Raw genomic sequence first — 13609 nt, 5'->3', positions numbered from 1 at the left:
TCACAGCACAAAGCATTAAAAGGAGAAATTACAGACAGGAAGAAAAAAAACATTCCTTTTAAAGAAAGCACTTTTTTCCCCTAAAAATTTTGATCTTTACTGTTGTATTAAGAGAATGTAAAAATAAAACCCAAACCAACTTACTTTAAAGTCCCTCTGCTTCTCAAAAACAGCAATGATAGGCTTGTTAACCTCAGCAATAAGCTCATATCTCTCAGACTTCCACAGGTATTCAACACACAACTCCAGCTGCTCCACAAGAACATTCTGCAATTCCACAAATACAAATAGGTCAGTAACTTGACAACTGGTGGCATTTAATTAATAGCAATGCAGCAAAAGGACACACCCACTATTTCATTTTTGTTCTATATCTTCTATATTAAGGTTTATTTCAATGACACAATGTTTAATCAGGTATTGGTGACCTAGCTCTTCCTTAGATAAAAAAACTGAAATAACAGTAACATGAAAATACTTGAATACTTGATGTCTCATTCAGAAGAAAAGGTTTGCTTCGTGGGCCCCCCCCTGCCCTAACTTCCAGCTCTGGTACTTAATGTTCTGGTTAGCTAAACACCTATCCCTGCTATTTAGTACAACAGCTATGACATTTCACTCAAAAGCTACATGCCTTTTAATACTGCGTGAAGTACACTCTCACTATAATTTGTTGTAACATGGAAAGGCATCCATTAGAAATAACACCCTCTGTTAATATAGAACAAGTATAAAAATGTTAATGCTGCTGACCTCATTATAGGGAGTATCTTGCATCCCAGAATCTTCCTTCATAGCACCTTCTTCTTTAATGTTGGGGGTAATGCTCAGAAAAGCAGGCCATCCCATGGAAAATAAGCCTTGAAGTGCAAGTCATAACAATGTCAATTAATGACTGACTAACCAGATAATTCAAAAAGTTATTGGATGCCATTAAAACAGAGAGATTTTATGTGACTGGATTAGTTACTTTTTTCACAGCCCAAGCGATGAGAAGCACAAATGGAACTGACTGAATTTATGAGACTATTACACATTTTCTCTATGATGTAAATCCACTTGTCCAGGCAAAGGATAACTATAACATTTTCCTGATGCAATCTTATTCCTCTCTTTGGCATTTTGGTTCCTTAGCTGTACAGTGCTGGCAGTCTTTGTAAAACTACAAGTGCGACACTCATCTATACAGAAATTACCGTTGCAGGCTGAGGCGAGACAATTTATACTTTTGAAACCAGTGCTGTGGCTCCTGGCCTGACCTACAGACACTTAACGCTACATGCTGGCACCTGCGCTCATCCCACCCATCAGGTTTCCTAAGCGAGAGGGGCACAGCTGCCCCAAGCTCACTGCAGCTGATGGGGAGACAGCAGCTCCGAAGCACGGTGCGCCTTTGCTGGGCTCGAAGACACCCTGCCAGTGGCCCTCCTTACCCTGCCCAGGGTCAGCAGGGCGACTGCAGCCCTAACCGAGGAACTCTCTTGTAGAAAGCTCAGGCCAGTGGCAGAAGCTGCTGATGGGAAGGCTCACAAGGGTTAAAACCAAGCTTACATTTAACATTTGCTAAGCTGGGGCGTTACTGCAATGGTTGCACAAGGAACAACTTACGCAGGCATTGCACATTACAGGCAGAGTCTGACCCACAAAGATTTTACTACCACTCTTGAACAGCAAAGGTAAACCTGCCAGTGGAGGCGACGAACTCCTGACATGGTTCGTGTTCAATTTAAAAGTAGAAAAATGCTAGTAAGGCACAATTAAAAAGCTAACCTTTATGCACTGAGACAGAGGGGCTCCTTCCCCTCTGTCAAGTTTTGAAAAATCATTTAAACATAGGTTTAAAATGACCCACAAGTTCTTCACTCCACCTACTGTGATCTGTTATTCATGCTAAGTATTTTAGCACTAGCGAACCATCTCTGAAATATTGCTCTTAACAGAAAGCTTCCTTCTAAAAGGATGCATTTTTTCATCTCACCCGCAGATGCTTCCAAGTGTATCGGAGAACCATGGCCTTTCCAAAACTAACCGTTTTCTCTTACCCATATTTGCCCTTGCCCCCAGAAATTGCTCTTTGTGAAAACTGCTAAAATACCTCATTCTGAGAATTACTTTGAAATACACATTTCATAAACTAAATAACCACTGGCACAGAAGCATTTAATAATACAAGCCTGCACTTTATTTCTCTAATAAGCATCACAGATTAAAACCAACCTTTATCTATACTAAGTTACATATGGATAACTGGATACTAATTCCGCCCCCATTCCCTCCCAGCTTTGGCTAGTCAAGGAATTGGACATGGATTTGCGTGCTGAACACCAATTGACCTGAGAGGGATTTCTGTTGCCGACGGAGAGCAGACTGTTCTCTTGCTGAAAAAGCCCTTAGCCAGAGACATTCTGAGTAATTCATCAAACCATCCAGAGAGCATCAGGAAAGTAACATATAATGTTTCCGACATTACTTGCTTGCTATTACAGCCATCAACATGCACTATAAATATTTTCGCTTTGGTAGATACTTTTCCAGATCAACTGGAGAACAGTAATTTGATTCCCTAATTATGTTATTTGACCCATAAACAGGCACGGTTAGAGCACTCACTTCCTCCATTGTGAGTTGTTAGTAACACATTACTATCAGAGACTTGACCATCTTCCAGGAGCATACGTGAGGTACAAATCTTTTCCATTTTCCAGTAACCTATGATAGTGTAAGATGGTATTAGTACACTGCTACTGGTATGTGTTAATACATGCATATTTAATAACAATAGACTAACAAGTGAAGCATTCTCTTTTAGCACTAGCTTACTAAATATTTAATTAACGCTCTTTACACAAAACACTTTCACTGTTCCAGTGCTAAGACTAGCATTTACGATATATTTTAAAAATAAAATATTTGGGAAGAATTCAAGCAGCTTTAAGAATACTTCATATATAAAGAAGGAAAGCAGGACAGCCAAAAATTATTTCAACAATAATGTTTACAGATACATAGTTGGTTTTGAATACATTGATCTTACCCTTTCTTTTCAGGTACTCCGCAATGAGAGCAGCAATATGAATATAGCACATAGCAGCCTGTAATGAGAGACCAAGACACATGTATACATTAAAGTACATTGTATGACTTACAGCATACATGTGATAAGGAGCACATACTTTCATCACTGTCAAGTCATGCTGCAGAAAAGGGAAGACAATTATCATAACTATTTAAGAAAATAAAGGATTAAATGATGAAATCCTTTTTGAGTGTTAATTTCACTAGGTGTCTTGGGCAAAAGCATACGTTTGCTCAAGAAAACCATGACGATTACTTAATAAATAAGATATTCCTGGGTTATGCACTGGAGTTTTGCATCACCCATTTTGTTTTTGATGAGAAGGACAACGCGTTAAAAATGAAGCTCCTCTCCTATGCCATAGTGGGGGAGAAGAAAATCCTTTATGTAAGTTATGCACTGGTCATAACCTCATCTGCAATACACCTGCTGTGCCTGTTAGGGTTAAGCAGCAGAGATGCTAATGGGATACTGACCACAGCTTCCCCGTCAGACATTTTCAAGTCTTGCTCAAGCACATATCAGGTAGTCACGATTAGGCAAACTGGGATAATAAGCACATCGCATCTCTAGGTGTTCTTCAAATCTGTCTTCCTCTAATTTCAAGTATATGAGACACACTATGATTCTCTTAAATCACTACTGTTGCCTGTCTTTCAGAGCCCTTTTCATCGGAACATCTCAGCCTAAATGGATTTCCTATTCATTTATTTACATTACCTCTGATAAATCTCCATTTCTCGCGTGAATCTTGGCCATGCTTTCAAGCCATGTCCTACGTAATTCAGGTGTGCTGGCATATGAATTTGCTAGGCTGTACTGCAGATCCACAAGCATCTCAGGGTCTTTCTCATGCTCCTTCATCTGAGCTGTGGCCATTAAAACGGTTCTGATGCGTTTGGTCAGATCCTTCACCTCTGCTGGGAAATTAACGTTCTTTGGGAAAGATAAGCAATACATCACTAAAACCATCCAAAGAGCCACATGCAGCACCCCCGAATGAGTTTAAGTCCTGCTTATGGAAGACCTTCTTCCCCTTCCCTAGTTCAGCAGGTTTCAAAGCAGAGTCACAGCTCCACAGTACGTACACACTGCACACAAATCCTTGACTTTGTTTTTATAGCACCTACTAGATATCCCAGTCAGTCAGCTGTACCACTGTCTGTCTGCAGCAACTCCGCTGAAGTCAGCAAACTGAAACATGTGTTCCTCGGTTGCTTGCTGGATCCAGAACTGGATTCGTGTACACTTTCAGCTGACGAACAGTACCGTGCACTATACATAGTCCTGCTTAACTACACTCACAGTGTGTTTCACCGCAGTGAATAAAGCACAACGGTCTGGCTCCTGGCCTTCTCACGCTGCGCAAGATTAAAACAGAGTCCTTGTGTTACTCATATCAGCTGTTCTCAACATATCTAACTCAGCTCTGCAGCTTCTCTTTTTCAGATGGGCAATGAAATAAATTTCTATTTCAGACTTTTTTCCCCTCATTCCCTTTGTTTAAAAGTAAAAGCATCCAGAAAAATTAAATTAAATTAAATGCTCCCTCCTCTATGTGACACAGAGATGAGCGTGTTATAGAAGGAGTGTGACTGACTGCAGTGCTGGGAAATCAAAGCTGTACTTTGGAAACAAATATGACTGTAACTGTATCTTATTAGAAGAGACATCAAATTGCTTATGGCAATTATCTACCAATTTGCTTACACTAACTTTGTTATTAACCTCAGTGGAGATACCCTAAAGTCACCTTTAGAGAAGGAAAAACACCTCCAAAGTATAAAATTCAAAATGCATGTTGACAAATGTTTCGGCAGGAATTGTAAAAATTAAAGATTGGAATCCTTTTCCAATACATTTAGTACAGACAATGAATATAATAGTAATGGTAACTAATCTAAGAGCTAAGTGCCTTTTTCAGGGGGCTAGCAAGCTGTTACAAAACCCAACTGTTGCGCATGTTTTTGCTACACATTTACTGAACAGACTAAAGGGACAGTTTGTTGACTAAAAATTGTTTGTCAACTACAATTGTGTTTCATTAGTCACAATGCATGACACCTTCTCTGACATCAGGCAAATGAACAGAATAAGCAGCGAATAACAAATAATACAATTTTCAAATAAAAATCTCTCTTTTTTGTTTCAAAAATTATTTTCAGTTATTAAGCCTCTGAGTCACAAACATTTTCATGAATTTCAGGCTGCCTGAAAAAGGCATGCTATGAATGCATAAATCACTGTGTAATAAAAGCGAGCAATTTTATTCACCGAAACACTTGCTCCTCTGAATTTGCTGACCTTTTGCAAGAGGTAGCAATTGACAAAAAAATGTTTCTTACTTTCATCTGCTTGTCTCCATTAGCAAAATTATTTATAATTGCAAGTGAATGTTGAAAACGAGATCCGCCAATCCCTGCATCCGCTATCAGCTGGCTCACTGCTTTGATGAGCTGTATGGGGGGGAGCAAACACAGGGTGCAATTAGCAAAGCAAATCAAAGTTTCTGAATAGTTTTTAATCGCTATTTTAGTATAACTTGATATACCAGGCTAGCAGAGATGCACTTTTATACCTGTCTTAAGAAGATAACATATACAAACGCAAGGACTGTGAGTAATCTTCCCAATGTTTGTAATTGCTCACATTTTGCAGTGTAAGTGCATTGTTACTGGACTTAACATTTCTGTTACTATACGATCACATTCTCTTTCGTTCCTTCATCAGCTATGTCCTCGCTGCTGTAAGCAACACACGTGAATCAAGAATAGCCATTTATCCGGCTATTTATTGGCTATGTGGCTACATTCACAGCTGTTGTCTCTCCCTGGAACAGAGCCGAGCAGCCCAAGAACAGCAGAGAATCCAGCCCAATGTCTTCAGACTTGGCAGGAAAATCAAGCTGCCACAGAGAACCCCTGTCTGAGAACTCTGAAAGAACTGCTTTGCTACAATGCATAAAAATAATAATGATAAAAAACAACGCACATCAGCTAAATACTGATGATCTCACACTTCACATACCTGCAGATGGGATCTGACTATTGATTTCTGCTTGTTAAATTCAAAGTTCTTTCTCATGAAAAAATAAAGAAGAGCAGATGCCTCTGTCTGAGTTGAACGTGACCTATGGTTACAACACTTCAGGATTTCATAGCAGAGTGAACCGCAGAGATCTGCTTGTCCTTGGAAGAATGCTGATGGGAACTATTGAAAAAAATGCATGAATATGTTTAGCACTACTTTTAGGCTTTGGTACAGTTACTCTGAGTCAACACTTTTTTCTGTTAAGCTTTCAGTAAAAACCAACTCTCTCTCCCATATTCATTCACACCAGGGTTTAGCCACCAGCTAAACATAATCTCATGTGCAAATCAAGATTAAGTAAAAACTGCACACAGGTTTTATACAAACACCGTGTGCAATGCAACAATCAAACTGCCCTCCAGGAAGTCCAGACAGCAGCTGGCGCACAGCAAGCATAAAAGCAGAGCAGCCTATCTGCAAGGAATGCAGAACAGCCAACCAGGAAAAGCCTGTGTGGGGTTCTGCACTACTACAAAAGCTGTTCAGGAGAAAGAAAATACTTTGAGTAGCAAAGTCAGTGAACTGACCAACTACAAAGAGAGAATTCAAACTCGAGAACTACAGGATGAATGAAAAGGGCGATCCTGCATATTTACTCATCCTCCCCATTGCACAGAGTTCTTCCATTCCTGGCTGTAATTTAAAGCTGTCTGTGGATGTTTTACTTTATATTTCCCCCATGTCCTCAAGCTATGTTACTGGGAAAAGCATGATTTCCTCCTCCTTTCCCAAGATGACAAACAGAAGGAGGCCACATGGTTTAATCTCATCTACATTGCTGTGTTTCATAGAAACATCTGGGAGATCAGGCCAGCCTTGCTTATTCTCACTTCCCCAGAGCAATTGTTATCTGTGTGCTACATTCTGGTTAGTTTTAAGAGGATCTCATCTAAGTCTATGACTTGGAAATTGTGCAGCCCTTGCAGTTGGCACCAAGTGTCTAATTGCCCATGATCATTTACACATGTGCAATGCAAACAAATAAGCAGTTTGACACATAAGCATGTTTTTGTCCAAAAACTCTTCTATGTTGAAAACAAGGTATTTGCAAAACTGTACTGATTTGGATGAACTTTTGGTGAAGTGTATGGAATACCCTCCTGCTAGCTCCTCTGGGGACAGCTGTAACCATTCACCGCTGGATTCCGCAACCCAGGTATCTGCCATGAAGACCATAGACCTCTAGGGTTTCAAGCTTTCTTCCACAGGTGGTAAAAGTATGAAAGCCAATGACACAGCCAGATACCGCAGACATGGACGTTACTTATCTATTTACTTTACAAGTTTAACTTTCTAAGTAATTTTTTCAAAACAGAACTAATTTTTCAGACATTGTGAACTTCTCACTTTTAATCAGCAATAAAGCAGAAGATCTTTGTCAGGAATAAGCGTTAATACAGTGAAGTTCAGAACTCTTTCAAAGTACCCAACTGTCCTCAAGCTGCATTTGCCATAACATATTAATAGGTCAGACTAACAGAATAAAACCATAGTTACCTTGCCTACAAACAACCGTAGGGCAGCAAAGACGTGTTTGAGAGCTGCTGCTGACTGGTTGATTTGCAAAAAGAGCATGTGCGTGTCAAAGACTTTCTTCATTAACGCATTCTGGCAATCAGATTGCTGGAGCTGCCTCTGAAAAGTTCACAGACAAGACAGGACATTCTGGTTATTAAAGTGAATAAACAGAATAAGGATCTGCTGGACTTTAAATCGGAGTGTTCCTAGGGAGATGCTTTTTTCAGTGTAAAATCTCTGCAGATGAGGCATTCCCAGCTTGCTGCACGCTCTCTTTACGTGCTGTTTTTCAAGGACAGCACTTTCCTGTGTCCGTACTCCTGTGGATGGTATACACTAGCTTTAAGGGCTAGGACGGCAGAAAGGAGACGCTAAATCTAAAAGGAGCTGCCTGCTCTATTGTAGCTGTGAGACCTTCAGCAAGTCATCTGGGCCAATATTCATAGAGCAATTTTTAAAGAGGCAGAGGATCTACCTGCTGACTTAAAGAGATATAGATGATATGCAGTTTGGAAATCTTTTGTCTAAAATCTCTGAAATCTAGTGGGATAAGCATGATTCAGATAAGGTGACATATTAGTAGATGCACAACACTGACGCAGAGCAGGGCTGTACATAGCCCTGGATACACAGGATGCTCTTTGTCCACATCCTTCTATTCAGTTTGGGTACTACAAGTCAATTTCTTCATAGAATACCTTCACTGAGGACTGGCATATCTTATTTCCCTATCCTGCTGTCTCAGGCATTTCAAGTTTTCTGTGTGCCTGCTCCCCCAGGCCTTCTTTCCACCACATATACCACATGCCACCAATTCAAGCAGAAAATGAAACAGCAAAACATACCTGGTGATTCAGAGTGTAAAGACATAACAGGTCAAGGATTGTGAGAGAAACTTCTGTAGCAATGTTTGCCTCTGTGTCTACATACTGTACAATGTCCGTTTCATTGGAGCTGCCTGCAACATATAAAAAGCAAGATGACAAACAACCTTTCGAGTATAGTTACAGATGATGTAATCCTGCAATCTGGTCATTAAGTCTCAGGACAGTAGAGATGGGGTCCTAACTGCACATCTAACCGAAGGGGTATTTTGAAGAAAACTGCTCACAGGAGATCAAAGGGGAGGGAATTTGAGTCAACTTCTACCAGCTGCATCAGTAATGTGAGTATATTGTTTCATTGTTTCTGTTCGTCCTCAAAGGAGGAGAGAAACCTAATTGGAAAGTGGGATAGATGACTTCGATCTCATCATTTAAAGAGCCTCCTGTCATGAAAAGGTCACTTTTATTGCTAGATCTAATAAATGTAATATTTCAGCCAGCGTATATCTGCTTGTACAACAAGGTACATAACCATAGATGCAAGAGAAGCTGGGAAGTGCGGAATAACTTGTCATTACGGCTATTTAATATGTCAGGTTACTGTAATTAATTTTGTTTCTAAATGAACTTTGACCAAATTTAAGCTCAGATTTCTTAGTCTCCTGAAAACAGCAGATCTATTTATGTTTAGGGTCTTCTCTTCAGGCTGTCTTTCGCTGGCACTCATGAAAACAGTTAATTGTATAGAGCCTGATCCAAAACCCATAGAATTCCAGAGGGAAGTAAATAATTTTTTGTACTTACTTGCAGTGCTGCTGTCTATCATCTGCAAGAGTTTGGGGTTAGAAAGTGCATTTTTGCCACGGATTATTGGTAACGTTTGAGATCTGTGATGCTTGTGGCCATCGTGACTAGAAGCAGAATGCATCCTGAAATTGAAAGGTACCATTAAAAAAACAGAAACAAAGAATAAACTATCATGCCTATTCAGAATTTTTCCATGTCAGTTAGAATTTCCTGCAGTACTTCTCAAAGGCTAAGTTAAACAAACTGATGCAAAATTTTTCAGAGAAACAAAGATGAAGAAGAAAGTCAGTGAGGTGGACAAAACATACAGATGTGCTCTGATTTCTTGAGAACACAGGAGACGAAACACTCACTGAGCACTGAAAAAAAGCATCAGCTGAAATAGCTGGCTGATGTTTGGAAAACTGCCTTTGGGTGAAGAGAAACTGAGATAAGTTCTGTTAACTCAGTACAAGAAAAATGTATCCTGCTCATGAAAGAACTAATACAGCTTCTATGAGGGGAAAAAAAATGATGACAAACTGACAATGACAGTAAAAATATGCACATGTGTACGTGTGTGTTCTTTTAACCCTCTTTGATGCTGACAAACGTAGCATTAATTTATGATAAGCTTAGAACTAAAATACCAATGCTTATCATAATTTTGGAAAGGATTTTGAATTTGTAACCACTATAGAATTAAGCAAGATTTAACATCTCTCAAAATTCAGATCAGTTATTAAAATACACTTTTATTTCATTTCTTTAAAAAAATGTAGCTTCCTAGATTTGCATAATTTAAAAATATTCTGGGACAGAATTACTTCCTGCACCTAGCTAAACCCTCTTTTATGTTGGTTATTTTTCAAAAATAATTTAGAAAATTAAAAAAAGTTCCCAACACAGGCACGGAATTGATGGCCAGACTTTTGCCAATCAATGTGATAGTAACATGTGGAAATTTGATTTCAAGGCTTTTTTTGTGGTGGTTTTTTGGGTTTTTTTTTTTGGGTGAGGTGTGGACAGTCTGGTTTCATACGAACATTTCAGCAAACAGGAATACATAAATGTAAGTGCAAGTTAGAGCTGATCACCAGCAATAGTTCAACTCTCAACTCATCGTCAAAAAATGCTCTGCATTACAACAGGCCGAACAAATAGCTATTTGGACAACAAAAATCCGTGAGGTGGTAAAGTGTGAAGGCCCTGGAGACAGCAGAAATGTGACTTTATTTTCTGGATTGCCACCACGTTGGTTCATCTGCAAATGTGCAACAAAACAACAGTCTCCTGAAGGCCGCTTGCCAGTTCCAGCTGGGGTAATGAAATCAGTGCTGCTTCTTGAAAACTGCACAGCAGAGGAACAAAGAAAGAAGTATGTCAGAGAAAGCATCTTTTTTCCCCTTCGTTCCATGCCAAGATACGTACTCACAATGGTGAGCATATTCTAGCTATACATAAATGAGAAAAGTCAATGATCCAAGCTCATGAAGAAGGGAGACTTTTTCACCATGTTCTTAGATACAATCACAAGCTGCACAGAGTCCAAAGTTTGCTTTCTCTCTAGAGTTTTATATTATTAATATGAAATGGATCCCACTTTCCCCTAAAAGGATGAAAAAGATTATTAAAGATATGCTGCACCTGCAGCTTATTACCATGTAGTCCATGAAAATGGTTAAATCTTGCAATGTTCAGACTAGGAAGACGAAGGAAAAAAAAGACTAGGAAAGAAAGATTCTCTAACTGGCAACATGGACATAACAGTACAGGACCATGCTACACTTAGTGGCAAGGATGTAAAAAGACGGGTGTCAAGCAAACCTAGTCTTTAAGTTTGACTCTGTGTTGCTAGATACAACTAGCAACAAAGGTTGCTCCTGCAACCCTGGGTTATTGGGGAGAAATGAATCCCGTGATACTCTAAGTGCATCCATAGGTATTTACACCCAAAGAAGTATGATTCCATGAAAGCATAAGGTTGCAGATCTATGAATTCCTCCAGGTTGGGGAAAATTGCGGATTATCTTTCAGATAGGGATCTGAGATGAAAACAGCAGCTACTGTTTCTGTAATACTTAACAATATTGACAGTAACCACAGATTCTTCTGAACATAACATTTTAAACAACAGCTTATAAGTCAAGTTGAAGTTAAAGGGACTTAATTCTTTTATGGTTTATGGCTTTGGGGGCTCTGAAATATGTTACTACATGTGTTAACCTCCTTTCAGTCAACACTGTGACAGTGTACAAGGGCTGGAGGATGACAACAAAGACTGTGGTTTTATAGGAGTTAATACAATGTGTCATTACCATTGTGAGAGCAGACCCGATGCCTGGCTGGAGGAGTTCGAACCTTTAAGGGTTCCATTATTCTGGGTGGCCTGAACAAACTTAAAAGCAGCAGCAATTTTCCTGTTAAGAGAAAATAACTGTTAATCTGTTATGGAACGTGATTTTGCCATGCCTTTGAAGAATAATGCAGGCCTGACAAAACCTGCCATGGAGCATGAACTGGTTCATCTGGGGACCTTTGTCTTCCCACAGTATGACATACAGACAAGTTCACAGTAGTAACATTAAATTAAAAATGAAACATCAACTGAGACAAAGTGTGCATTTCACATTTCACAGCTGGAACATGATCTCATGCTTTTTCAGAGAGTGGGCAGAGACAGATTTTTTTAACTGCTGTGGAACATTTATCTATGCCCATTAAAACTATTCTTTCCATTACATGGATGGAATATACAGTGTTCAAATTCCTTTGTTTGGCATATGCACAGAAATATGGTTGAGAATGGCCCAGTATTTTCAGTTATAAATGCAATAGTGGTTATCATATCATCACACACAATTTATCTTTTATGCCAGGTATGTACTCAGATGTCCAGAACATCATGATAACATTGTTTCGCATAAAACGAAAAATGAAGCATACATTGGCTTCAGTATGTCAGACTGATGCTTTCAGAAGGAAACTGATAGATACACTGTTAACCTCATTTAAGCCTAATGTAATGCAGTTATATTTAAATACTGTAACATACAATCTATAACTAGAGAATTACCTTACAATATTGCGTTTTCCTAAATATCTGAAATTTTGCAGACAAACCCTGAAAGATAAAACAACACATTTTATGTCTATTAATGGCTTCCTAATGATGAAAAAATGCTGAATCAGAGTACCTCGAAGAGACCTGTGGCATATGCACCTCCTAGTAAGCAAATAGAACAGACTGCAGCAGTTCCCAGCCTAGGGATGCACAAGATGTGACACCACTTCCCACACCCTTGTTCCCTTTCTCCATGGTTGAAAATTCCTGCTTGGTGAGGAGGCAAAGTCAAAGGTAAAGACTTGGCTGCAAAAGCATTGCTTCTTCACCAGCTGAAGTTATGTAACTCGTATTTCACTTATGAGACGGTGAGGAAATTCTCAAAATAGCTACCTGCATGTATTCTGCAGACATGCATAGATTGGATTGAGCAAACCACCTTGGCGATGTGAAAAGCAGGTAATCCTACATTACATGGCTTTTCTTATGGTTTGGAAGTTTTGGGGAGCTAAATTCTTTTCTCAAGGGAAGAACAGAATCTCAACCCCAAATAGGGAAACTACTCTGAAAATCTCTTTTTGGAGGAACACCCCAAGCATTATGCCCCCTGTTCATGGAAATGACCAACATATTGGAGGATATGGATTTTTTTAGTAATGTCTCATTACGACTTTGGAAGATTATGGCAAAATAATCTAAGATACAAGAGCTATCTCAGCCTATTCCACTAGGTGGACAAACCCGAAGAGAAATTATTTGCAGCAGTCACTTTAGAACATCATCATTTAACATGAAATCAACCAACCACAAAGTGAACTTACTCTAAAATGCTGAAAAAGTCTGTTATTTCTGAGAACGGTGCTCGCAACCAGTAGGAAATCAGTGCGTCTAAAGGAAGATATTAAAATATATTATGTTTCTGTTACAGGGAATTAAACTTGACCCAAAGCCTGTAAAATACACTGATATTTATTCTAATTTAATGTTTGTTTGGATTCAGCATTCACAATATCTTACAACAACATAAATTAGGTACTGCATGCACATTTTCTTACCTTCCGAAATGGTTTTCATAATGTGAAGGAAACACATAAGAAGGCTTCTAGTTTCAGCTTGATCCAACTTGTCAAAACGAAGAGTTGATCCAATCAAAGACAAAGGTCTCATGATCTGTTGAATTGACAGCAGATGGCCTTGTTAATCATAGTGACAGGTTTCCATCTCTAGTAACCGTTTTCAACATTTGCACAT

At 39.1% G+C, this 13609-nt stretch overlaps 1 protein-coding gene across 11 annotated transcripts in view; it reads right to left on the bottom strand.

Moving 5' to 3' along the window:
- DOCK10 (dedicator of cytokinesis 10) overlaps positions 1-13609 on the bottom strand; it is a 165015-nt gene that overhangs the window by 15697 nt on the left and 135709 nt on the right. For 10 of the 11 annotated variants that reach the window (XM_087739071.1, XM_087739061.1, XM_087739062.1 and 7 more), the window contains exons 36-49: positions 13414-13528; positions 13180-13246; positions 12371-12418; positions 11613-11714; positions 9313-9437; positions 8530-8642; positions 7664-7801; positions 6104-6286; positions 5422-5532; positions 3797-4012; positions 3035-3092; positions 2611-2709; positions 754-860; positions 145-267 (exon numbers count right to left, since the gene is read on the bottom strand). In XM_087739071.1, the coding sequence (XP_087595197.1) occupies positions 145-267; positions 754-860; positions 2611-2709; positions 3035-3092; positions 3797-4012; positions 5422-5532; positions 6104-6286; positions 7664-7801; positions 8530-8642; positions 9313-9437; positions 11613-11714; positions 12371-12418; positions 13180-13246; positions 13414-13528 (1605 nt within the window). The remainder of the gene's footprint in view (positions 1-144; positions 268-753; positions 861-2610; positions 2710-3034; positions 3093-3796; positions 4013-5421; positions 5533-6103; positions 6287-7663; positions 7802-8529; positions 8643-9312; positions 9438-11612; positions 11715-12370; positions 12419-13179; positions 13247-13413; positions 13529-13609) is intronic. The other variant, XM_087739063.1, reaches the window with a different exon arrangement.

Source organism: Nipponia nippon, unplaced genomic scaffold (genome assembly GCF_047370975.1).
Source record: "Nipponia nippon isolate SJK-2023a ecotype South Korea unplaced genomic scaffold, ASM4737097v1 scaffold_7, whole genome shotgun sequence".
Taxonomy (NCBI): Eukaryota; Metazoa; Chordata; class Aves; order Pelecaniformes; family Threskiornithidae; genus Nipponia; species Nipponia nippon.
The sequence above is the reverse complement of the archived record's forward strand: the minus strand, read 5'-3'. Positions and strand labels throughout refer to the sequence as shown.